The sequence below is a fragment of the Mustela nigripes genome, chromosome 9, assembly GCF_022355385.1.
Source record: "Mustela nigripes isolate SB6536 chromosome 9, MUSNIG.SB6536, whole genome shotgun sequence".
Classification (NCBI taxonomy): domain Eukaryota; kingdom Metazoa; phylum Chordata; class Mammalia; order Carnivora; family Mustelidae; genus Mustela; species Mustela nigripes.
This window is the reverse complement of record NC_081565.1, coordinates 42,904,230-42,929,492: the sequence shown is the minus strand read 5'-3', so window position 1 is coordinate 42,929,492 and position 25,263 is coordinate 42,904,230. Positions and strand designations below refer to the sequence as shown.

At 34.4% G+C, this 25,263-nt stretch overlaps 2 protein-coding genes across 4 annotated transcripts in view; one reads left to right on the top strand and one right to left on the bottom strand.

Annotated features, from left to right (window-relative positions):
- The window catches only part of IFT74 (intraflagellar transport 74), an 85,868-nt gene that overhangs the window by 11,889 nt on the left and 48,716 nt on the right, over positions 1 to 25,263 (top strand). For both annotated transcript variants that reach the window (XM_059411542.1, XM_059411543.1), the window contains exons 8-12: positions 151 to 211; positions 9,162 to 9,221; positions 10,563 to 10,624; positions 21,591 to 21,729; positions 22,932 to 22,994. In XM_059411542.1, coding sequence (XP_059267525.1) covers positions 151 to 211; positions 9,162 to 9,221; positions 10,563 to 10,624; positions 21,591 to 21,729; positions 22,932 to 22,994 — 385 coding nt within the window. The remainder of the gene's footprint in view (positions 1 to 150; positions 212 to 9,161; positions 9,222 to 10,562; positions 10,625 to 21,590; positions 21,730 to 22,931; positions 22,995 to 25,263) is intronic.
- Positions 13,918 to 19,371, bottom strand: LRRC19 (leucine rich repeat containing 19). 2 transcript variants are annotated; one of them, XM_059412276.1, is made up of 5 exons: positions 19,282 to 19,371; positions 18,337 to 18,426; positions 16,014 to 16,527; positions 15,158 to 15,343; positions 13,918 to 14,649 (listed from the first exon to the last, which is right to left on the bottom strand). In XM_059412276.1, the coding sequence occupies exons 2-5, from the start codon at positions 18,415 to 18,417 to the stop codon at positions 14,324 to 14,326; spliced, it is 1,107 nt and encodes a 368-aa protein (XP_059268259.1). In that variant the 5' UTR covers positions 18,418 to 18,426; positions 19,282 to 19,371; the 3' UTR covers positions 13,918 to 14,323. The 2 variants fall into 2 exon arrangements, with proteins under 2 accessions (XP_059268259.1, XP_059268260.1); XM_059412277.1 differs by having other exon boundaries at positions 19,288 to 19,362.

Below are 25,263 nucleotides of genomic sequence, written 5' to 3'. Positions count from 1 at the left end.
TAATTTTGGAGTTAAAATTATACAAGAAATTTTTTATTAATAGGCAACATTTAATGTAATTTCAGAAGTTTAATAATGAATTTATAGTTATACATAATGTTTGTAGTGCTCTTATTTATGTGTTTATGAATATTTGTTTTATGCTTGCAGAGCTGAGACTTTAGCTGTTGAAATCAAAGAGTTTCAAGGACAACTAGCAGACTACAACATGGTATTTTCTCTTTTCTGAGATTTTTTTAAAGATTTTTATTGCTTTTTGCTACTTTAAAGATATATTATTTTAAATACCAAATACTATATGAATACATGCTTCTGGTAAAAGATTGAAAGCAGGGAAAGTGTACGATTATAGTATCACTTTTCTTTTTTCCTCATTTCCCTACCCAGAAATAATTTGGTTTAACAGATTGATATATATTCTGCCAGTCTCTTATTTTTAATGTTTCATATTTTTATTTAAATTCTAGTTAGTTAACATACAGGGTAATGTTAGTTTCAGGAATAGAATTTAGTGATTCATCACTCATGTATAACACCCAGTGCTCATCACAACTGCCCTCCTTGATATCCATCACCCATCTAGCCCATTCCCACTCACCTCCCTCCATCAACCCACAGTTTTCTCTCTGTCATTAAGAGTCTCTTTTATGGGGGCGCCTGGGTGGCTCAGTGGGTTAAAGCCTCTGTCTTCGGTTCAGGTCATGATCCTGGGGTCCTGGGATCAAGCCCTCACGGGGCTCTCTGCTCAGTGGGGAGCCTGCTCCCCCCTCTCTGCCTGCCTCTCTGCCTACTTCTGATCTCTCTCTGTCAAATAAATAAATAAAATCTTAAAATATATATATATATACACGTGTGTATATATATATATATATATATATATATATTTTTTTTTTTTTTTAAAAAAAGAGTCTCTTTTATGGTTTGCTTCCCTCTCTCTCTTTTTCTTTCCCCTGTTTGTTTGTTTAATTCCCCATATGAGTGAAACAATATGGTATTTGTCTTTATTAACTGACTTACTTCACATAGCATAATACACTCTAACTCCATACACGTCAGCCCAAATGGCAAGATTTCATTCTTTGTTATGGTTGGGTAATATTTCAGCATGCGCACACGTGCACGTGTGTGTGTATCACATCTTTATCCATCAGTCAATATCCATTCCTCAGTCGTTGGACATTTGTGCTCTTTCCATAATTTGGCTATTGTTGATAGTGCTGCCGTAAAATCGGGGTCATATATCCGTTCAAATCAGTGCTTTTGTATCCTTTGGGCAAGTATCTAGTAGTGCAATTGCTGGATCATAGAGTAGTTCTATTTTTTTTTTTTTAATTTTTATTATTTATTTGACAGACAGAGATCACAAGTAGACAGAGAGACAGGCAGAGAGAGAGGGTGGGGAAGCAGGCTCCCTGCTGAGCAGAGAGCCCAATGTGGGGCTTGATCCCAGGACTCTGGGATCAGGACCCGAGTCAAAGGCAGAGGCTTAACCCACTGAGCCACCCAGGCACCCCGAGTAGTTCTATTTTTAACTCTGCGGAACCTCCATGCTGTTTTCCAGAGTGGCTACATCAGTTTGCTTTCCCACCAACAGTGCAAGAGCCTTCCATTTTCTCCATATCCTCACCAGCCTCTATTGTTTCCTATGTTGTTATTTTTAGCCATTCTGACAGGTGTGAGATGGTATCTCTTTGTAGTTTTGATATGTATTTCCCTGATGATAGGTAATGTTAAGCATGTTTTCATGTGTCTGTTAGCCATCTCTCTTCTTTAGAAAAATGTCTGTTCATATCTCCTGCCTTTTTCTTAACTGAATTATTTGTTTTTGGGGGGTTGAATTCATAAGTTCTTTTTTCTTTTTTTTTTTTTTAAGATTTTATTTCTTTATTTGACAGAGAGAGAGAGAAAGTGTGATTGCACAAGCAGGAGGAGTGGCAGGCAGAGGCAGAGGGTGAGAGAGAAGCAGGCTTCCCAATGAGCAGGGAGCCTGATGATGGACTCGATCCCAGGACCCTGGGATCAAGACCTAAGGTGAAAGCAGATGCTTAACTGACTGAGCCACCCAGGCGCCCTGAATTCATTTATTTTTTGATTTTTTTTTTTTTTCTGAATTCATTTATTTATAGATTTTGGGATACTAGCCTTCTGTATCATGTTGATTGATTTGCAAATATTGAACCACCCTGGTAACCCAGGAATAAATGCCGCTTGGTGGGATTTTCCATTATCCAATGGAAAAAAATGGTAGGATTCACATGGTGAATGATTCTTTCAGTGTTCTGTTGGATTTGATTTGCTAGTATTTTGTTGAGAATTTTTGCATCCACATTCATTAGGGATATTGGCCTGTAGTTCTCTTTTTTAGCGGAATCATTGTCTGGTTTTGAAATCAGGGTAATTCTGGCCTCATAGTTTGTAAGTATTCGTTCCATTTCTATTTGGGGGGAATAGTTTGAGAAGAATAGGTATTAACTCTTCTTTAAATGTTTGCTAGAGGAGCATCTGGGTGGCTCAAGCATCTGCCTTCAGCTCAGGTCATGGTCCTGGGGTCCTCGGGTCCTAGGGTCCTGGGATTCAGGTTCCCTTCTGAGTGGGTAGTCTGCTTCTCTGTCTCTACCTGCAGCTCCCCCTGCTTGTGCTCGCTCTCTCTGTCTCTCTGGCAAATAAATGAATACAATCTTTAAAAAAGAAAAGAACTAAGTGGATATAATAACATCCAGTAATTATAATAAAAAGAAAGTTTTGGTAGAATTCCCCTGGGGAAGCTATCTGGCCCTGGGCTTTTGTTTGTTGGGAGAGTTTTGATTACTGCTTCATTTCCTTCGCTGCTTCAAACTGTTGTAATTTTCTGTTTCTTCCTGTTTCAGATTTGGTAGTTGATATGTTTTAAGGAATTTATGCATTTCTTCCAGATTGCCCAATTTGTTGGCGTAGAATTTTTCATAATATTATTATAATTGTTTGTATTTCTGTGGTGTTGGTTGTGATCTAGTCTCATTTGTGATTTTGTTTATTTGGGTCCTTTTCCTTTTCTTTTTGGTAAGTCTGGCTAGGGAGTTATCAATTTTATTAATTCCTTCTAAGAACCTGCTTCATTGATCTGTTCTACTGTTCCTTTTGTTTCTATTTCCTTCCTTCCTTCCTTTTTTAGAGAGAGAGACAGCTTGAGTGGAGGGAGGGCCGGAGGGAGAGGCACAGAGAGAATCCTAAGCAGATTCCACACCCAGTATGGAGCCCGACTCAGGGCTTAGTCTCAAGACCCTGAGATCAAGACTTGAGCTGAAATCAAAAGTCAGATGCTTAACCGACTGAGCCACCCAGACATCCCTATATCATTTATTTCTGCTCTAATCTTTATTCTTTTCATTCTTCTGCTGGCTTTAGGCTTCACTGGATGTTCTTTTTCTAACTACTTTATGTGTGAATTTAGGTTGTATATTTGAAATTTTTCTTGTTTTTTGAGGTAAGCCTATACTGCTATATGCTTACCTTTTATGACCATTTTTGTTGCATCTCTAAGGTTTTAGACCATTGTATTTTCATGTGTTTCCATGTATTTTCTCTTTTATTTCTTCTTTAATTTCCTGGTTAACACATTCATTCTTTAGTAGGATGTTCTTTAACTTCCATGTATTAGGTATTTACCAATTTTTTCTTATGGTCTTATGATTGACTTCTTCCAGTTCTATAGCACTGTGGTAAGATAATATACATGGTATAACAGTTGCTTTGTACTTGTTGAGCCCTGATTTGTGACCCAGTATGTGATCTGTTTTGGAGAATATCTCATGCGCCCCTAAAAAGAATGTATATTCTGCTGCTATAGGATGGAATGTTCTGAATATATCTCTTGAATCCATCTGGTCCAGTGTGTCTTTTAAGCCGTTGTTTCCTTGTTTTCTGCTTAGATGATCTGTCCATTGCTATAAGTGGGGTGTTAAAGTCCCTACTATTATTGTGTTATTATCAATGAGGTTTTTGGTTTTTTTTTATGTTTGTTGTTAATTGTTTTATACATTTGGGTGTTCCCAAGTTAGAAGCATAAATATTAACAATAGTTAGATGATCTTGTTGGATAAACCCCTTAATTATGATACAGTGCCCTTCTTCATCTCTTGTCATAGTCTTTGATTTAAAATCTAGTTGTCTGGTATAAGTGTGGCTACTCTGGTTCTTTTTTGATGTCTGTTTGTATGGTAAATTGTTCTCTGTCCCTTCACTTTCAATTTGCAGGGGTCTTTAGGTCTAAAATGAGTCTCTTATAGGCAGCATATAGATGGATCTTGTGTTTTTCCATTCTGATGCCCTATGTCTTCTGATTGGAGCATTTAGTCCATTTACATTCAGAGCAGTTATTGATATATATGAATTGAGTGCCATTTTATTACCTGTTAAATGTTGTTTCTGAAGATTTTCTCTTGTCTTTTCTAGTCTTTGTCACTTTTTGTCTTTTTTCCCCCACTCAAAGAGTCCCCTTTAATATTTCTTTTGTAGCTGGTGTAGTGGTCATGAGCTCCTTTAGTTTTTTTTTGTCCTGGAAACCCTTTATTTTTTCTTCTACTCTGAATGACAACTTTGCTGCATAAAATATTCTTGGCTGCATATTTTTCCCATTCCCGCTTCTGGTCTCCCAAGTTTTTCTGGATAGGTCTGCTGATAACTTTATTTGTCTTCCCTTATGAGTTAGGGATTTCTTTTCCCTTGCTGCTTTTAGGATTTTTCCATTATCTCTGTATTTGGTGTATTTTACTATGATTATCTTGTGTTGGCCTACTTTTGTTGATTTTGGTGGGAGTTCTCTGTGCCTCTTGTATTGGATGTCTATTTTGTTCCCCAGATTAGGGAAGTTTTCAGCTATAATTTGCTCAAATAAACCTTCAGCCCCATTCTCCCTCTTTTCTTCTTCTGGGACTCCTATGATAGAATGTTATTGGGACTCTTGGGTGGCTCCATGGCTTAAGTGTCCACCTTCAGTTTGGGTCCTGATCCTAGGGTCCTGGGATTGAGTCCCATATTAGTCTTCTTGCTCAGCAGGGAGCCTCCTTCCCCCTCTGCCTGCCTCTCCCCCTGCTTATTCTTTTTCTGTCTCTGACAAATAAATAAAATCTTGGGATGCCTACATGTCTCAGTCAGCTAAGCATCTGCCTTCGGCTCAGGTCATGATTCCAGGGTCCTGGGATGGAGTCCTGAATCAGGCTCCTTCCTCAGTGGGGAGCCTGCTTCTCCCTCAGCCTGTTGTTCCCCTTGCTTGTGCTTGTGTGCACATGCTTTCTCTCCCTCTCTGTCACTCTTTAATAAATAAAATCTTAAAAAAAAAAAAGAATGTTATTACGCTTTAAGGAATAGTGGAGTTCCCTAAGTCTGTATTCGTGATTAAATATTTTTCTTTCCTTCTTCTTTTCAGCTTGATTTTCCATAAGTTCTTTTTTTTTTTTTAATTTTATTTATTTGTTTATTTGACAAAGAGAGAGACAGAGCACAAGCAGGAGGAGTGGCAGGAGAGGGAGAGAGAGAAGCAGGCTCCCCACTGAGCAGGGAGCTGGATGTTGGTCTTGATCCCAGAACCCTGGGATCATGACCTGAGCTGAAGGCAGATGCTCAACTGAGCCACCCAGGCATCCCTAATTTTATCTTCTTTATCACTTTTTCATTCCTCTGCTTCTTCCATCCTTGTGGTCATCATATCTGTTCGGTTTTACATCTCAATTTTAGCATTTTTTATTTTAGCATGACTAATTTTTTAGGTCTTTTTTTATCAATGTAAGGCACTCCCTGGTGTCTTCAATGTTTTCCTTAAACCTAGCTAGTATTCTTATGATTGTTGCTTTAAATTCTGGCTCAGGTTTATTACTTATATCTGTTTCGATTAGATCCCTGGCCATGTCCTTTTCTTGTTTTTTGTTTTGGGATGAATTCCTCCCATTTCAGTATTTTTTCTAGGTCTTTGTCTTCTTTTGTGTGTTAGAAGAGCCTGTTATGTTTCCTGCTTCTGAGAGTAATGCTTTATTAAGAAGGAGTCATGTACTGTCCAGAGCTTAGTGGTTAAGCAAGTGTTTCTGGTGTATGCTGCATGCACTCTGCTGTTATGTTTTGGCTGCTCTTTCCTTCAGGTCCGTCCTCTGCAGAGTTTCTTCTTCCCTGCAGTGGGGAGTGTTTGGACCTTGGCCAGAGCGGCAGGTTTTAACTAGGTGTGCTCTGGTCTGCTTATTAAAATGGGCCTGATACTGTTACCACTAGAGTGGCTCTCTTTGGTCATCAGACTAGGTGTGTGCTGGGGGGGAGGGGTGTTCTGCTGGTCTTTTGGGGGAGGGGGCTGATGCCCTGGTTCTCAGGTACACTTGCCCTAGTAAAGAAGAACCTGCAGAGCACAGGGGGCGGGGCTTGATGTAAGGCTCTCAGACCTCCACTGTTGGCCCTGTGCTGCTCACTGAAGTCAATCCGTGCTGATGGGTAGGGGAGAAAAATGGCACCAGCCCTCTCCCTCATTCACGGAGAGGGGAGTTCACCCCTGTGCTGTCCAGGAAGCCCTCACAGAAGAACATTCTCCCCTTGTGTGTCCCATGCATCCCTCAGATCCGTGCTATCACCCTGTCTGTCCAAGCTGCCGCCTCCTCGCAGTGCAGTACTCTTATGTTCTATCCCAGGCAGGCTGCCCAATTTTAAAAACTTTCAACTGTAGGGACCTGGTGTGAGTGGACCTGTTCTGGTCTTTTTGCCCGTGCTTGTACTGTTGCTGGTTTGTCCCAAAAGGGCAGTTGCACTAAAACACAGGGTGTGGAGTTTGTAGTTAAACACTGTGAAGAGCAGGTGTCTAAGTTAGCCACCCTCATCAAGTGTCTCTGCCTCTGCTGAGGTGCAGGGAAAGGAGTTGGTGCTCACTAGCTCTTTTGTCCCAGAGAGGCAATGCCATCTCTCCCAAGTGCAGTCAAGGAGGGGGAAATGTCTCTCCTAGTGCGTCTCGGGATCCTTGGATTGCACTGTCTGCTCCCAGGCCTCTCCCCTCCTTCTCCACAGGAGTACCACAGCACCTACCAGGCTCCATACCAACCATGTGCAGACTTCTAAAACTCCAGTCTTTGAACTCTGCTGATTATAAAAACTCATGATAATCAGCCCCTCTCATTTTCCTGGTCAGTGGTTTTGGGAAATCTTTTTGTTATGTGATCCTCTGTTTGCTGCTCCCTCTCTCTCCTTTCTCTCTCTTTGTCTCTCAGTCTCTCCCTTTTCCCCATGCCCCTGTTTCCACGATCTGGGCCCCCTCCTCTCCACAGTACCCATGAATCTCTTCCCCTACAAATCATGTCTCCACGAGCCCTGCCTCCAGAGTGTGGTTTCTTCTCTCCCCTAGTTGTTTTCCCTCATAGCAGTTTTTTTTCTCTCAGTCCTCAGATCGATTTCTTGGGTGTTCAGAATGATTTCATATTTATCTAGGTGTGTTCAAGGGATGAGGCAAGCATAGGGACCTTCTACTGCTTCACCATCTTAACCCCTATTCTTCCAGTCTTAAAAAAATGTATTTTCTTATAAGTACTGCACACACCTGTATTTTTTCCCTAACAATATTAAAATATTAATTTTAAAAGTAGCTAAAATTTTTTGTGTACTGAAGTTTATTTCTTTGAAAAAACACTTTGCTTTTCTATGGAGAGTGGTTATCATGAATTTTAAAAAACTCAACTACTTAGTACACAGATTACCTCCATCCTTATGTTCCATTCAAAATACAGGGGTTACCTTCTGCCAAAATAGAGTATGTAATATAAATATGATTCCACCAAGTATTTTTCCCAGTGTGGACTTCCTGAAGAAGTAGTCTCTTTGGCCTTCTTCATAATTGCCCCAGTCTTTGGGGTGATCTTAGCCTCATGAAAATATCTAGGGTCAGAATTTCCTTCTAACTCTGTAGATCCTCTAGACAGCAATGGCATTTGGACTTAAATAGGGTAACTTTTATCTCACTTCTATTAAAAAATAGTGTTATATAAAATAAACATTCTAACATAATGGCTAGGTAAATTATGCTATATCTACTTGATATTGTTATATTGTACTCATACATTTTGCTGTTTATGGAATATTGTAATTCTCAGATATGTTGGACTATATAAAATCCATAATGAACATTTTGTAGAGCCTAGTATTTAGTGCATTTTTTTTTAGTAAATGTTCTGTTCTAAATATGAGGAAGTTTTTTATAAAATATGAAATACATTAGTTAAAAGCCATTTTTAGTTGTATGTATCAGGTAAATTACTTAATATAATAATATTAATAATGTGTAAAACATGTTGTTTGTAGGATAATGAACTAATACCTAATGGAGGGAAAACATTTAGCCAATACCTAACGTATAGTAAGATTTCAAATGTTAGGTCTTAGTAGCACTTATTCATATCAGAAGTGAAATATTGCATATACTAACACATAGTATGTTAGTAAAGTTTAGTCTTTTAGAAACAGTTATATCCAAATAGTTAGCTTTTAGTAGCCTTCCTGTTCAGTTTCTGGCTCCACAACTTGATGAATTTCTTTATCTGCAAAACGTGGGTAGTGTCTTCTTTGTGGAGTAATTGTTAAAAGTAAGTGAAATGTGTAATACATTCAACAGGCCCAGAATAATGTTTGGCACAAGGTTAAATATGTTAGCTATTTCTGTCATTGCCAGATTTTTCGAAATAATCTTACTGGTGTTCTGATGGTGCCTTACTTACTGTGTTGGGTTTTATTTATTTTTTATTTTTTAGAAGACCAAGAAAATTTTGCATTTTCACTGATATAAATTTATAAATCTGTTAATACCCTCTCTTCTGGGGAAAAGAGACAGACAGACATAGGTTTCCCAAACTTTTGTCTTCTTCAGACACTTCTTTTAAGGTCAGACATCTTTTCAAAGCAGGCAAAGCTCTTCAATGTATGGTCTTTGGGAGAGTAGTTTATTACTGCTCACTTTGCCACCCTAAAAATGTAACTTATTTATTGGCCAAATGCTTAGTGTATACTTAGATAGCTCAATATTTGTTTTTATCTTAGAAGATACAATACTTGGAAATATTAACACTTAAAATGACTATACATTGTTTGTAAGATTGAATACCAATTTATGAATTATAGAGAAAATTTATAAAGACTAAAGTGGTTTTTTTTTGTATCTTTGTTTTTAGTTGGTAGATAAACTTAATACCAATACCGAAATGGAAGAAGTAATGAATGATTACAACATGGTAAGAAGATTTATAAGTATAAGCAATAGACTTACATAGATCAAATCTTCCAATACAAAGCATATATCTAGAAATTACACACCTTACAGTTAGGTATTATTCTGATCCTAAATTCCATTATTACAGTTGAGGTTCCTCAGTTGCTTTCTTTTTTTTTAATTAAAGATTTTATTTTTAAGTAACCTCTACACCCAACATGGGGCTTGAACTCACAAACCCAAGATTAAGAGTTGCATGCTATACTGAGCCAGCAAGGCATCCCTTCAGTTGCTTTTTAAATCTCTTCCTCTTGATCAGATCTCCCTAATATATGCTTTAGTTTCTTTGTACAAGGCTGGGTTGAACTGGTCTCACATACAGTATTAGGGAGTCTCATCTATATTTCCTTGTATATAAATTAGTTTGGTATACTTTTGGTTTAATATTTGTACAAATGGAACTGAGTACTCACTGAAAATGCAATGTCATCTTTACAAAGTTGTATAAGAAAGAAAAGTAAATAGTTACCATATGATGCCAGATATAATACTTTTTGATTGATAAACGAGAACTTGTGTTCAGTGTTCTTAGATTCTTTGGTAGAAAACAAAATATTAGTAGCTAACTTGTTTTGATTCAAACGTTTGGAAGAAAATAACAAATAGAGCCTGTAGTTTATATAATTTATAATTTATACAATTTTTATATAGCTTATGATTTAGGTTAAAACTTACAGTCAGACTATTCTGTGAAAGTATAGAATTTATACAATGACTTTTCTTTCTAAATTGGGATTCTAAAAACATAATTTGGTGAAATTAGTCTTAGGAACTCAGCAGAATTCCCAATTAAAAAATATATTTTTAATGCCACATGTAAAATGTGGAAACTTCTTTATGTGTTCTGTCAGTTGTTTCTGATAGAACTAAATTCTAAGTTGAGTATGCACAGGTAGAGTCAATTAGTAGTACTCAGGTAAAATTCTGTTTAAGGATGAAACTTGCATTTGTTTGGCCTAAAATCAACATACTACTAATCAACTATTGAACATCCAAAAATTTCAGAAATTCTATTTACATAAATGAAGTTTACATTGGATTATTTGATAGGTCACTAAAGAATAGTGATATTCGTAATATTTTTGGTGTGAGATTACAGTGCCTGTGAAAAAGACTTCCTTTTTTGGGGGTTATAGTTTGTTAATTAAATAAGTACTGTTTTGTTTTTTTTTAACTTTGCATGTGGCATTGGGATTATTATAATAATCTCTCAATTAGTTCATGGCCAGAATAACTTTTAAAGAAGTAGTTCAGTTTAATAGTAATTTTTTATCACTAACTTCTCCATTAACTCTTCATTCAGCTTAAAGCTCAAAATGATCGAGAAACACAAAGTATGGATATCATATTTACTGAAAGACAAGCGTAAGTACAATCCATTTAGAAATCAAACACTTCTAAGGAGCTAAATTAGACAGTTTAGTGTTGAAGTCATTTATTTCCTTATAAATTCTCTTGCTTTTTTTTTCTTGCATTTTTCTTTTCTTAAGTAAGCTCCACACCCAGTGTGGAGCCCAGTGCAGGCCCAAACTCCTAACTGTGAGATCAAACCTTGAGCTGAGAGCAAGAGCTCAACCAAGTCACTGAGGTGCCCCTTCCCTTGTATTTTATTTTAAAAAGTTGAATATTTGCAGTACAAATTCTATTGTTTACACATCTGTTGTTTTCATTTACCATTAAGCACCCAAATCCTGGATAAATAAAATTACTATCATTTATCGTTAAGTACCTAAATCTGGGTAAATAAAATTAATACATAGACTAGATAAATAAAATTCCTATTTCAAGTAGGTTCAGAACCTAAGATGGGTAAGAACATCTTCATCTCTACCATTTACAGCTTTATCCTGGGCTTTTTAACTTGTTTGAATTATGAGATTCAAGGTCCAGTCTAATAAAACAATAGTGAGCTATTTACATTATTTCATTATTCAGTTTTTAACTTCTAATTAAGTTATATTAATGCATATATGTGTATGCATCTTTTTATATAACATCATTAAAGATCCAATAGCAAATAATTTTGACTTTGGTAATAAGTGGAAGTGTGGCAGTGATAAAAGCCTGCAAAGGTAATAGGTAGATGTGATAACTTGTTTTAGTCCATTTGGGCTGCTATAACAATATACCCTAAACTAGGTAACTTATAAGCAACAGGAATTTATTGCTTACAGTTCTAGAGGCTGGGCAGTCTGGGCTCAAGGCAGCAATTTGGTCCTGTTCTGGTGAGATCCCTCTTCCTGTTCATACCAGATATCTTGCTATATACTGCTATGGTAGAAGGGGGTCTGTGACATCTTTTTTTTCTTTTTCTTTTTTTAAAATTTATTTGACAGAGAGTGAGAAGGAACACAAGCAGGGGAAGTGGGAGAGGGAGAATCAGGCTTCCTGTTGAGCAGGGAGCCTGAGACAGAGCTGGATCCCAGGACCCTGGGATCATGATGTGAGGCGGAGGCAGACACTTATGACTGGGCCACCCAGGCAAGCCTGTGGGATCTCTTTTATAAGGGCACCAATCCTGTTTGTGAGGGCTCCACTCTAATTACCTAATCACTTCCCAAAGATTGTACCTTATAATGCCATTACCTTTGGGGGCTGGGATTGCAACACACATTTTGGAGGGACACAAATATTCAGATAATTACAGTAGTTAACATAATTATTCTTCATTGAATTTTGGCCATAATTAAATACTATCTGATTCTATGCAAATAGAATTTTATATACTCCCACCCCATACATATTTAGTCTCAGAATTTTATCAGTCTTAATCTCTTTGAGAACAAGGGTAATAATTAATCAAAATTACTTAAATTCTGTGACACCAAATACACTGTCCTGTTACTTATGCATATAACATAAATATTTGATGAAGAATAAGATGTTAACATGTAATGGTAAAACATTTGAAAGATTAATATAATTTTTTTGTTGATTAAAAACAAAGGAACCTCTTTTTCCCTTATCTGTCATTTAATACTGCTATAAACTGCTGCCTGAAAAATTGTAAATACCAGAAGTCTCTTCCCACTTACGAAGAAAATTACATATGCATGGTGACCAAGCTCTTACTTGGAAACTTCTTTTTTACTGTTCTGGTTTCTGGTTTTAATTTAGGAAATATTTATCATTTACAATACAATAAAATAACTCCTTTAGTTACCTAAAAAGTAAATAAGGAACTCTAGTCCGTTGAACACCTAACAGAGTTTAGAACGTTAAGGTCCTCATTTATTTCATCACTTATCTGCAGTTATATGATGCTCGGGTCAGATTTATAAATACTATATGTATATGTTTTATATATATTTCATTCAGAAAGATAACTCACAGATTATAAATTTAAGACTGTTTTAGGCTTTTATAATATAATAATAGGCTTATAATATTATATAATATTATTATATATGATATTAATATATATAATAAAATAATAATATTTTATTATAGTGTTTTAGAGATATTCTTTTCTCTAACAGTTATACATGCACTTAATTTTTCACCCCTATGGAAGGTAAAAATGGTGGATTTTTATTACAATTCTTAACCACCTCTATTTGCATTGTTAAAATTATGATTACAGCCAATTGGTTATAAGGAAATTAGTAAATAATTCGCTTTAGACTTTTTAACAGTCTCAAGGTCATTGTTGTCCAAACTATGTTTTTTGGACCATTATTGTATTATGAACTCATTATAGACGTACCTGAAAGAAAGGGTTTTGTTGTCCAGTAAGTTTGGAAAATTCTTAATACTTGGTTCTTAAAGAGCAGAAAACATTTCAGCTTTTTAGAGTCTTGAATTAAGTCCTATAGTAAAGACTCTTGTTTCACTTTGTTTAAACTCAGTATTTCCTATAGTAATTGCATAGTACTTTGACCATGTACTGTTTTTTTTCCCCTATAAATATTTCTTTTTTTTTTTTTTTTTTTTTTTTTTTTGACAGACAGATCAAGTAGGCAGAGGCAGGCAGAGAGAGAGAGAGGAGGAGGAGGCAGGCTCCCTGCTGAGCAGAGAGCCCAATGCGGACTCGATCCCAGGATCCTGAGACCATGACCTGAGCTGAAGGCAGAGGCTTTAACCACTGAGCCACCCAGGCTCCCCTCCCCTATAAATATTTCTGAGCATTTCCCTGGAAATTAATATTTTAGAAAACAATTTGGGAAACATTGCTCTATCTACAGGATCCCAAACATTTGTCCATGGACCAACTGAAGATTCCTCTGCCCCAGCACAGACTCATATGACTAGAACTCTTCCAAAGAGAGGCAGAAATACAGGTTTTGAAAAACAAGATTTGTGGAGACTTCTGATACTCACTTTGGAATTTATCATACTATTCAGTTATGACAATCATGCATTATGGTGATGGTCTTTATAACTGAAAGCAGTAGTACCTTTTTTTTTCAAGTCCGTAGTAACTTATTAGGAATTGTGCTTGGACATTGTACCTGTGCTTTAAGTTGGTATTAAATTTTTAGGAAATTTATTGGGCTAATTCAGAAAGCATTTAAAAAAGTACGTTCCAATTCCATGAATTCATTCTATGAGTATAAAATGAATCTTGGTGTGTTGTAAGCATTTCACTTTGACAAATCCAAAACCTTTAATTTTTAAGAAATTTTTTCTAGAGATTTTATTTATTTATTTGAGAGAGGCAGACTTTAAAAAAACTTTATTTTTTACTGATTCTATTCAATAAAAGTTTATTATAACTTAATATATATTATATCAAATATGTGGGCCAATATTAGAATCAGTTCATTTTAATAAATAATTTAATAAGTCTTTTCCTTATTAGGTTGTATGGTCTCCTGAATACTACTGAAAATAGTAATTTTAATATTGTCCCTGTAAGCTTACCAGAGGATACCATTTACTATGTTTGGACCTACTTGCTCAGTACCAATGAGAAAAACATGATTTTATGATCTTCCTGTGTGTTGCAATTAATATGAAAGTCTACTAGCCACAGTTTGGTATATCACATGCCTAATCTCCATTTATGTCTAAATTGTGAGTACACCGATAACATTTATTAAAAAAATCAAGCATTTAAGGGAATTAATTTTCTTCATGTAATTCATGAGTATCTATATATTTGTCTTCAATAAACCCATCATCATCTACCACAAATGAATGTAGTTTTTCAAATATTACTATGGTTTCTTCAGAGTTTGTATCTGGGACCTGTGAAAGAGAACTTGAATTTCCAGTAAAACCATCTTCATAGGTTTCTGCTTCATGCTCTTCCAGGCGATGATGATTGTAACTAAGCAGAAAATTATACCATACTGGGCATTTGATAGCAGCAAAAATGAGGAATGAAGTCATCAGTACAGTGATCACCACACCAACCAGAAAAGCCCAGCTTTTTCCAAGTTTATGTTCTTAATTGGAATAACGAGAGAGAGAGAAAGACAGAGATTTTGTTAAATTGACAAAAATAAAATAATCATTAATCATATATCCTAATAACTACATAATATTGGTATTAGAAATAAACATAATTTTCTTTAAGCAGTTTACTAAAACACAAGATTCTTATTTCAAAGTGTGCTGAAAAAAATACCTTTATTCCAAAATAACTACTTGTCTTTGCAGGTATTGTTTATCAATTCACAAAAGAATATTATTGATTTATACTTGTTAAGAACCATGACTTACTTAATTGGTCAAAACTAAGACTCAAAAGTTAAATAAATTGCATAATGGCATTTGAATGGTAACTAGCAGAACCTAGTTTGGAAACTTAGTATTTTGTAAATCTTCTGTTGAGATGAGAAACTGTTCTTTTACATTGTTTCTAGAAATTTAAAATTTAGAAAAATGAGAACTACTTCAGTTTATTTAGTATACTGCCTTCAGCAATATTAATATTCAAAACCAGTACATTACCTGAATTTTTTAAGTTGTTCAAAGAGCTATTAAATGTTGAGTTGCTAATGGACTGAAGGTGGTTATAAAGATCTTCATTTATAGGTGGAGGAAATTTTGAGTAGCACTCAGCATTATAAGGTACTGTTTTGATACTGTAGAACTTCAGGATATCTGGGTAGGTGCATGTGGTGATGTTCTCATTTTCTGGTAAATCAGAATAACATTTATTATGGAAATAGGATTATTATTGTTAATAAATTATTATGGCTTGCATTTTATAATTATTTTTACCTAGAATTTTTTGGTATACCTACCTGTCATTATTACAGATTATAAGAAACTTTTGTATTTGCCTAGCAATACAAGAAGGGAAAGATTCACCTTCTTATTTATTAAGTTATTTTATGATATATATGGTTTAAATGCAGTATCTGTTTATGTTTAGTGTGTGTTAGTGAAGATGTTATGATTAAGATTGTGACAAAAATTGATCTCAGGCAGAGCAAGGTTTACAGTTAATGAAATAGGGCACCTGTTTTTACCTACTGTCTGGCAAGATATCTTAACCAAAGGAAATACTGAAAAAAAATTACTTTTATGTATTCATATTCAAACTATAAACTTAATACATGAAGTTACAGTCTCATCTTTGCATATATAGATCATTTAAATTTCTTTTCTTCTTTTTTTTTCCTAAAAGGCAGAGGAAGAATATCTATTCAACAATTACTTTTCATTGTTTCTTCCTGCTTCCCTTAAACAGGAATAGTTTCTTTTTCTTTAAAACATGAAGTGACAGACTTTCCTGTCCCTGTACCTGGGACAATAAAAAAATCAATCACAGTTTTGTTTTGATTAAATAATGATAGCTTACCTAGTGTCACATTTGATGTGTTCAACCAGTTCTGCAAATTCAGTAGACTGCAAGAACAGTTCCATGGATTTCCATATAAAATTATTAATTCCAGATGAAACAGTTGTGGTACATCAAAATAGCCAATGAAATTGCCTTGCAGATTCAGAAGTATCAGGTTTTTTAGAGGTACAAATACATCAGGATTCAGTTGAAATATTTTGTTTTGGCAGAGGTACAACTGTTTTAGTTTATTTAAGCCCGTGAATGCACCCTGTTCAATTACATGGATGGAGTTTCTACAGATATTTAAAATTTCTAGATTGGAGAGGTTACCAAAGCCATTATTATATAACATAGTAACATTGTTCTCAGTCAGATAGAGTTCAGTGAGTAAAAAATATGTTTGTAGAACCCTAGTGTCTATAATATTCAAAGTAATTTGGTTATAACTGAGATCAAGTATAGTAACATTTTTATTGATATCTGTTGGAATCAAAGAATAATTATTTTCGGTGAAATTACATTTGACTTCCTAAAAAAGAAAAAATACAAATGCATTAGTTAGGAAAAATATTAACAGAATTTTCCAAATTTTTATATGCAGGCAATTAGATATTGGAAGGAGATATTTTTGTTTTCTTTTTAGGCGGGGAGGGGTAAAGGGAGAGGAAGATCTCACAATTCTGTGTTCATGACTTGAGCTAAAATCAATAGTTGGATCCTCAACTGACTAAGCCACCAGACACCCCTGGAAGAAAATAGTTTTAGAAAAACATTTCCTCTCTAATATTTTGATGTTATAGTGTAAAAAAAAAAAGTAAAGCAAATGCTTTTATTTCTTCATTGGGATGAAATACTGAAGATTAAGGAAATTCTGATGCCTGTACCTGAGCAAAGAGATTCTAGTTGATCTTACAGATAATCTTTTCTTACTACATACTCACTACTGAAAAAATGTGGGTATAATTTCATTACATATGTGGAAATACATGACAAATAATTCTCTTATATAGTATTTCATTTGCATATGATTTATAATGAGGAAATTATTTTAAAATTTGTTTTTAGAAATCAGAGCTACCAACAGTAAATAAGAAGTAATACTCAATATATAACTGTATAAGAGCTCAAAGTTTGGTATTTAAAAAGAAATATTAATTTTTTTAAAGTAATCCATATAGCCAATGTGGGGCTTGAATTCATGACCCCAAGATCAAGAATCAGATGCTCTACTTGCTGAGCCAGCCAGGTGCCCCCCAGGAAATATTTATTTTATAATGGAAATTGAACCATATGAATTTAAGTGCCAGCTAACATGAGTACTTTTCTTATGTGGCTGCAAATCCAAAAAAATATTTATTTTGTTTATAATAATAATAGTAATGCAATACTATATTCTTATTAGGATGTATGGTCTCCTGAATATTACTGAAAATAGTAATGCTATAATAATAATAATAGTTATAATAGTAATGCAACAACAATAATTTTCCCATAATAATAGTAATGTAACAATAATAATTTTCTTCATAAATATGTAATTTTAAAAAAACACTTCCTACATTTTATTTTTTTTAAACATTTTATTTATTTATATGACAGAAATCACAAGCAGGCCAAGTCAGGCAGCAGGGAGCCTGATGGGGAGCTTGATCTCAGAAGCTTGATTCCAGGACCCTGAGACCATGACCCGAGCCAAAGGCAGAAGCTTAACCCACTGAGCCACCCAGGTGCCCCAACTCCCTACATTTTAAAAAGTGGTGTTTAGGGGTGCCTGCCTGGCTTGGTTGGTAGAATGTATGACTCCTGGCCTCGGGGTACTAAGTTTGAGCCCCTTTTTGGGCACAGAGATTACTTATAAAAATAAATAAAACATAAAAGACTGGTATTTATATCCTGAAACTAGTCTCAGATTTTATAGTGAAAATTTACAGACTTCTTTAGCCGTTAAAGAATTTAGTTTAAATAAAATGAAGACTGCATTTGTCAAATTAGAATCTAGCTCACATACCACAGATTTTGAATATATATAGCTAACCAATTAGTTATGATAGTTCAGGTATTTTTTTTTTTTTTGCTTTAATTGCCTTGGCATATTTTACTAAATGTACATAAAGTTACTTTTTTTTTTTTTTTGACAGAGATCACAAGTAGGCAGAGAGGCAGGCAGAGAGAGAGAGAGGGAGGAAGAAGGCTGAGCAGAGAGCCCGATGGGGGGCTTGATCCCAGGACCCTGGGATCATGACCTGAGCCGAAGGCAGAGGTCTTAACCTGCTGAACCACCCAGGCGCCCCAGTATACCTTTGAAAATATTTTCACCACCTTGATTGTAAAAACTTACTATTTTAGAAGACTGGCTTTCGTCTGATAATAATAGCATAGAGAGGGGCCAAAACAAGGTTGTGATGCATGTAGTTTTCATATTGCAGGCCTGTTAGAAAACAGAGTATTTTCGTCTCAATAGAGAAGAACTTTATATTGAGAATATTTTAATTTCCTTTTTTCTTCTTTTAAATCCATTTTTTCTTAAAACATATGAAATGTGAAACAAGTACATATTCTATCACCCTCCCCACACTCTAATCTTAAACTGGAAAGTTCCTGGCAAATGAAAGTGTTTTTTGAATGTCTCATTAGTTCCTGGATCAATTGAAATGAACTTTGAAACAAGTGAAGTGGTTATATATTTTAAAATTTTAATATATGTGCGTGAAAGAAAGTTAGGACTATATATTTATGTATATGTACATGTTTAAGTATATGCTTAAATTGCTATTTTATGGTTTTTCATTTTTAGATATTGTCTATTGATATAATCTGTTGACTTAAAACTGTGGAGATGAAAGCCATCAGCTCTTTTTCAAACATTCCCTACCGTCATCTTCAATCATCAAGTGTATGCTTTCTATCTCTTCATTCTCCATACATAGTTACTTATAATTTTCGTCTTTTTTCACCTTGTAAATTTGCTTTTACGTTAATGTCACTTTCAGAATGCTCTGTGATTAGCACATTTCAGAATAAAAAGATCTTATAAATTTGATTAGATGAAACCTTTTTTCCCCCAAAAGAAAATTAATGATATTACATTATAAATTTATTTGGAAAAGATTTTTTGGCCACATCCCATGTTTATATTTCTAAGGTAGATCATATGAAGATATAATTATATTTTTTGCTCTTACGCCACATATTAAAGATTTTTATAGATTAATAAGCCTAAATATGGTTTGTTTTTTTAAAACTCACCAGCAACCATCAAACCTGTAAATATATGGAATCTTACCTTTACCTGTTTCTTTTCTCTGAGACTTGTGTGCTAAGGAATCTATTCTGTTTCTTCTGCACCATTAAAAAAAAGTATGTCATATGGTTGCATTTCACTATGCTTTAACCTTTGTACCCAATGAACACGTGATGTAAAAAAAAAGCTAGACTTCCTTAGCAAAAGATTGACTAGAAGAGTAATTTCTTAGTCATCTTTGACTTTTTTGGCATAACAAGTAAAGTGCTTTGCTTAACATTTGTGTTTCTTAATTACTCTTGAAAAATGTAAATATTAGCAAATTTACTTTGCAAGTTAAAGTATATAATATTGAAAATGCGTACTTGGAAAAATACATGGTTAACGTGATTTAAGGTTAGTCCTAAAGGTATTTCGTGTTTAAAAAGATTCAAGTTGAAAAGATACTGAGTTTTGTATTCCCATTTCAACTTTGTTTATTCATTTTTATGACCTGTCATTGGTGGTTTTATTGCCGAGTTGTAATAGGAGCAAAGTGCTCAAAGGATCAAAAGACCTAATGCTGGCCATATTGTGGCCTTCAAAAAATGAGTTACCTTCCTTGTGCTGCAGCTTCCCTTCTGTAAAATGGAATACGGTACAACACTAGCTCCTGTGTAACTACAGTAAACAGGTGTATCAGGCAAAAACATGGTTAAGATTCATTGTTGATAGTAAATAATCATGGAAATCAGAACGAGTTAGTTCCAAAAGATTAACTCCCTTGAGCCTCAATATCCTTAATTTATGAAACAAAGAGATTGAAATTGATGACCTTTCCTACTTGAAAGTTCTAAGCCCATAAACCCATATAAATCCAGCAGCAAACACATTTGTTAAATGATAATAATTTAAGTTCAAAGTGAAGATATTACTCCTTGTCCAATAGACAAAAATAAATAGAAATTTCATGTTGTTTGTTTGATTTTGTACATCTTTTATTGAGTTATTAAGAGATGTTTGTAGAAAAATTTCTGAATGTAGATTACTTTATTCTGGCAGTGTAAAAAGTATGTGGGGAATACATGAACTTGTAGGGCTTAGAGAGTGATTGTGAAAACTGTAGTAGTTGATAACTACATGTGGAAGATTAAGTAGAATATTCCTATTTTGAAACTCAAAATTTTGATATTGAGAATAAACATTTATCTTCAAGTAGTCTTTTTATATGTAAATCTTGAAGTATTTATGTGATAACTAGCATCTTTTCCTTTTTTTCAAAATTCTAGAGAATTTTTTCAGAATTCTAGAGAAAAATTCTATCCTATTGATAACTGACTGTGCTTAGGTAATAAGTGGCTTATCACTGGTATTTCTTGTGATTATATGATAAAGATGGTTATTATTTGTAATTAATTTAGTGACTATTACTCTTATATGATTTCACTTGTGATATTCCTGTTACATTTTCAGAGACACTGACTTATTATTTTGCACCACTAAAATATAGTTGATAACTTTTGGAATACCAATTTTAATTAAAGTAGGTAAGCAAGATATATTATTAATCTGAAGTTATGTTTTTTTAAATCAAATTGCACTACTCTTAGATCAGTCAGAGCTGTGTTACTTTATATCATTTACATGGTGAACTACAATACAAGATTTCATTTGGTTAAAGAATTCCATAGCTACAAGATGTTTGAAAACCACTGTTCTAAAATTGTTTTGTCTTGTGGGTATGACAAAGTGTAAATACCTCCTCTACCACCTCATGTGTACAAGGCTTTAAAGATTTTCTGTGATAATCTTTGAGTTTTCTTACAAGAAAGTAAAATGAATAGTAGGGAAATAGAAGGATTTGGGAACTGAGAAGAGAAAGATGTAAAATAAGTCTCTGTTGATGTGGACAGTTCTTTTTTTGGAAGTATAAGGGATTTTCTTATTAATTTTTATTTGAGGTATAGTTGACACATAATGTTAATTTAAATTTCAGGTGTACAACGTAAGTGATTCAACAGTTCTATATGTTATGCAGTGCTCACCACAAGTTACCATCATCATACAGCACTATTATAATACCGTTAACTATATTACCTATGCTGTACTTTTCATCCCTGTGACTTCTTCATTCCATAATTAGAAGCCTATACCTCCTACTCCCCTTCACCCATTTTTGCCCATGCCCCATGCTCTTCCCTCTAGCATCTACCACTTTGTTCTCCAAATAGAATTTTTTATACGTCTATAAGAATTTACAAGCTCTGTTAAATAACTTTACCCTATTTAGCTGAGACTGTGACCTGAGTAAAATTAATTGATGTTATTCCCCTCAATGTATTAAGAGGAATGTTGAATACTTTTGATTTCAGGAAGGAAAAACAAATTAGAAGTGTAGAAGAAGAAGTTGAACAGGAAAAACAAGCAGCAGATGGCATTATCAGAAACATGTCTCCTGAAAAACAAGTCAAGTACATAGAAATGAAAACCACAAATGAGAAATTGTTGCAGGTAATACTAATCGCTATCCTGTTCCTCAACAAGATACAGCAGTCTTGCTACTATATAGTCTGAAGATGAGTAGCATTGGCATCCCTGAGAACTTGACTAGACCTACTGATCAGCATCTTAATTTAACAAGGTCCCCAGATAATTTGTACAGATGGACATTTAAATTTGAGAAGTACAATATAGAAAATTCATTTTCTCATGCTGCATGATGACCAAATATTACTCTAGTATTTGTTCATTTCTATGCATCTTTCACTTTTGCGTGTCATACAGATACATGAAAACACTTGCTTTTTAAATGAACTACTAATAGAAATAATAAAAAACCTCAGATACCAGTGCCATAGAGATAATTACTTCCTTTCTTCCCTGCCTAATAAGCAATGCATCTTTTACTTCTCTGTCCTTAATTTGAATAGCTCTTGCCTCCTAATCGTGGTATTTAAATAAGCAATTTGGGAGCCTGCTGAGGGGTTATTGAGAATTATCCCAACATTCAGTGATGGTGGTGACTCAGATTTGCAAGTTAGTGCCCTTATATACCAAGATAGCCCTTAACTAAACAGTTAACAGAGAATTAGTCCCCATAAATTCCAAAAGTGAATGTAGTTCTGGTTTCTCAGATATTACTTAATTGACAATTTAATATAACTTTCTATTTTAGTCAGGATTCATAAGATACAATGAAACACTGAAGAAAGGGTATTACAGAAATGCTGAAGTACCATCAAAATACAGTTAATCTTGCACAGTTGTTTTTGAATAAGTAAATAGCTTGAAAGTCTTGTCTGTAGGAATGAGCCATATAAATTACTATATGTCTTGGCTCTAAAAGAAATTAGGCAAAAGATATGGAAACATGGTTTTAAAAAATCAAAGTTAAAAATCATAACTTTAAACAATAACATCATTAATTTGAGGGCTCCTGATATTTTCAAAACGGCAGTGATGATTCATTGTGAAAAGGTTTGGCTACCTTTGACAAGCTCATAAAGTATTTTTTAAAGGTAGATCATGACAAGTTTTGGGGAATAATGAAAGAAACTGGCAGAGATAGAAATAATGTTAATAAATTCTAGTCAATAGCAAGTGTTGGATGTGTTTATAAAATTTACTTTGTCACATCCATATACGAAAAGCTAAGAAACAAACATATTCTAAATGTTACTTGTATGTATATTTACTTTTTTCCTTTTTCTTAGGAGTTAGACACACTTCAGCAACAACTAGACTCATTGAACATGAAAAAAGAGAGCTTGGAAGCTGTAAGTATAAAATCAAATAAGGGTTTTTATATTACTCACCTACAAAAGATAATTCCGCTGAATATATTAAAGGAACTCATTCAAGTATGTATTTATTTAGTAGTTTACTAAGAGGGGTATAACTTTTTTCCCATTCAGCACCACAAATATCCTACTTTGGTAAGAAATTAGATTCAGTTATTGAGTACCTACTGTGTGCAGGATCATTCTACCTTGCTGAGGCATGCGAAATCTAATGGTAATTTAAAGACATGAATAAGAGATTAAAAAGAATTGAAGAGGGAGAGAGAAATTAGATTCAGTTATTGAGTTCCTACTGCGTACAAAATCATTCTGCCCTGATGAGGCATGCAAAATCTAACGGTAATTTAAAGACATGAACAAGAGATTAAAAAGAAGTGAAGAGGGAGAGAAATCAGTTCATCACTTTAAAGATATAAATGCTTGCTATTTGCTATTTGTTCATTTAAAAGTTTTAATTAAAAAAAACATGTTTATAGTTAAAAAAAAATTAAATAAGATGAAAGTGAAAATTTTCTTTTCCCTCTTTCCAGACAGAACTACTTTGTATTTTTTGAACACTTACTCTGTGCTTTTTTTGAGCTCTTTACATAGATCACCAGCATTGTCATTTAGTCTTTTTTTTTTTTTTTTTGTCATTTAGTCTTTACAACAATTTTATTATCCTATCTTGGTTTTATTGTTGTGGAAAACCTCAAGTGAGATTCACATTTAATATGCTGTCTGCAGTTTGGTTTGTTTGTTTTCACCTAACATTCTCTCTTGAATGTCTATATACATCAGCTCTCAGAGACCTCCTTCATTATTTTAAATTACTGTATTGTGTTACATTGCATGACTAGAACACAGCCTTGTAGATGAATAGGTTCTTTACATGTTTTTTAGTTTTGGGGGATTATAAACAATGCTGCAGTGAAACAATGCATTTTATACAGAGTTAAATGGCTGTGTCATCAGATAAATTTGTTGCAATGGATCAAAAGATAAATACACACTTCTAAAATGTAAGGCTGCAAATTCCCTTCCAAAGAGGTGGTTCTGTTTACTACTTCTAGACTCAGTGTATGAGAGTGCCTGTTTTCCCATGCATTCAATAGCAAGCATTATTCACTTTTTCCATTTTTACTAGTTTAATACATGAAATTATTTATTTATATATTTTTTGGCCAATGTATATCTTTTTCTGTGAACTACCTTTTTCAAGTCCTTAACACTTCAGTGTACTGTCTATACCTCAAACCTTGCCTATCTTTCTTGATTTCCTCTGGATTCAGGTAGGTGTCATGATTCTAGGATTAGTAACAATTGTAGATTGACAGGAGTGCTGTTACCCTTTCTTGCACAAGAAATAAGTTTGAGTATTTTGTAATTCTTTCGTAAATTTGCTGTTGAAAAGGTAGTTTGCTTAAAAATGCTAAGGGGTACCTGGGCGGCTCAGTCACTTAAGCCTCTGCCTTCTGCTCCGGTCATGATCCCGAGGTTTTGGGATCAAGGCCCACATTGGGCTCCCTGCTGAGCAAGGATCCTGCTTCTCCCTTTCCCCTTGCTCTTCCCCCCCCCCCCCCCCCGTTCATTCTCTCTCTCTGTCAAGTAAATAAATAAAATCCTTAAAAAACATTATTAAGATGGCTTTCTATACAGATAGTCTATGTGTGAATATATATAATTTTTATTTTTTTTATATCTCTGGTAATAGAAATATGCTTCAAAGAATAAGGACCACATTTAGTATTAACACAGCTGTGCTGCAGAATTCCTTACTATCTGTTTTAGGGTGTGTGGGGAATGTCAGGTCTTATTTCTCTTGGCATATTTAGTTTCTGCAGGAAGAGGTGTAAGCTATGTCCTTGGATTTAGTGTTTGTATCGATGCCACTGTATTGATGCCACGTTTTGGCATCAGCACAGTAACGTGAAATTTTATAAAAATTTATCTCAAATCAAGAATATATAAGTAGTGGGGCGACAGGGTGGCTCAGTCACTTAAGCTCTGACTTGATTTCGGCTCAGATCTTGATTTCAGATCAAGCCCTTGTGTTGGGCTCTACGCTCAGCTCATAGTCTGCTTGTCCCTCTCCCTCTTTTCCTCTCCCTGTTTTCTTTCTCTCTCAAATAAACAAAATATTAAAAAATATATATATATAGAAGTTACTAGTTCTGTTCCTTGTATTTTTTTTTTAACCTCTTCTTCAAGAAAACATTATGTTAAATATCACTCATCTAGTATATATTGAATATCTACTGTGTGC

Coding starts and splice junctions, on each gene's coding strand:
- LRRC19 (XM_059412276.1), bottom strand. CDS start 18,417: ATGAAAACTACATGCATCACAACCTTGTTTTGGCCCCTCTCTATGCTA. Junction 16,528..18,336: donor AAAGCCAGTCTTCTAAAATA/GTAAGTTTTTAC, acceptor TTTCTTTTTTAG/GAAGTCAAATGTAATTTCAC. Junction 14,650..15,157: donor GAACAACTTAAAAAATTCAG/GTAATGTACTGG, acceptor ATTCCAATTAAG/AACATAAACTTGGAAAAAGC.